The sequence below is a fragment of the Dipodomys ordii genome, unplaced genomic scaffold (assembly GCF_000151885.1).
Source record: "Dipodomys ordii isolate 6190 unplaced genomic scaffold, Dord_2.0 Scaffold3, whole genome shotgun sequence".
NCBI lineage: Eukaryota > Metazoa > Chordata > Mammalia > Rodentia > Heteromyidae > Dipodomys > Dipodomys ordii.
The window spans coordinates 36,051,778-36,053,053 of record NW_012267219.1 but is presented as its reverse complement, the minus strand read 5'-3'; the positions used below and the strand labels follow the sequence as shown (position 1 = coordinate 36,053,053).

General features: G+C 60.1%; 1 protein-coding gene across 1 annotated transcript in view; it reads right to left on the bottom strand.

The window, feature by feature from the left end:
- LOC105988571 (chromosome unknown open reading frame, human C12orf75) overlaps positions 1 to 165 on the bottom strand; it is a 37,196-nt gene extending 37,031 nt beyond the window's left edge. The window contains exon 1 of the mRNA XM_013020225.1: positions 82 to 165. Within this exon, the coding sequence (XP_012875679.1) occupies positions 82 to 127 (46 nt within the window). The 5' untranslated portion in view covers positions 128 to 165. The remainder of the gene's footprint in view (positions 1 to 81) is intronic.
- Between the last annotated feature and the right edge of the window lie 1,111 nt (positions 166 to 1,276).

Genomic DNA, 1,276 nt, shown 5'->3' with positions numbered 1-1,276 from the left:
TCCCGTCCGGGAATGGGGCTGGGGAGCGGGGGCCGCGCGCCCTCCCGCCTCCCTCCCCGCACCGCAGTCCCGCTGGCTCACCTCGGCCTGCGCCCGCGTTGGTGGCGGTGGAGTTCCCGCAGCCCATCGCGCCGCCGGCCCGGGAAGCCGCGCTCCCGAGCTCGCGGCCGCAAGTCCCGGGGGCGGAGACCCAAGTGAAGTCGCCGCGCCCCGGCTGGAGTCCGGCGGTGGGGGGGGGGCGCGGGAGCGGGGGGATGCACGGGGGCCGTCCCCGCTACCTCCCGAGATGGGGCGCGAGCCGCGACACAAGGGCCCAGGAGGAAACCACCGGGATTCCCCCCACCCCAGCCCCCGCCCCACTCGAAGACCCCGCGGGACCCACCCGTTGCCTCGGCAACCGCGGCGCTAGCCAATCCGCAGCGTTCTCCGAGCTTCTCGGTGGGACATTGGTGGTTGGAAAGAGGGGGCGGGAGTTTGAAGTGGGTTTGGGGGCCGGGGCCGGGCTGAGGGGCGTGGCGGGGTGGGATGGAGGATGCCCGCCGGCCCGCTTCCTCTTCGCTGTGTTGGGCCCCATGGATGCCCAGTAAAGGGGAATGTCTCCAATCCTCTCCTGCGTTCACGGGAAGCACGTGCTTCTCGGTTCCCCCACCGTCCTTAAATCGTGCCCAGGTTCATCGTGTTAGCCCACTCAGCTTTCAAATAAATATCTGCTGCGAGGTCTAGCGCCTGAGTTCAGGACCTGGGCTCCGATGAAATGTCAGAGTCGCGAATGGACCCAGCGGGGCAAGTGTCGGGTCAGATTGGATCATGGGCCCCAGCCTGACCCTTGATAGCTGTGTGACTTCACGAAAGGTACTCACCTGTGAAGTGGCCATAACTTGAGTGCCTATAAGACACTTAGCACGGCCCTCGTCAGCTAGTGTCGCTATGTTTCTTAACTCTGTTAGACGAAGGTCCACCTTCCTTGGAGATGAAGACTCTGGTGGTTCATAATGTTGCCCTGGCTCATAATAAAAGTGCTGGAATGCAAATTCAAGGCAGAAATTAAAGCTTCATTTACAACTCACAGTATTTATAGAGAGCCTCGCCTGGGCCAAGTTCTTTGTTAAGTTCCAGGGATATAAATATGTGAGAGATAGTCTCACCAGACAGACAAATTATAAACAAATCAGCTACAGCAGGGATGTCGACAGGGTCCAAGGAGACACTGGTTAAAAGAATTCTTCTTAAGCCATGCAAGCTGAGTGGAGAGAAAAACTTGATCGAGAATCAAAGT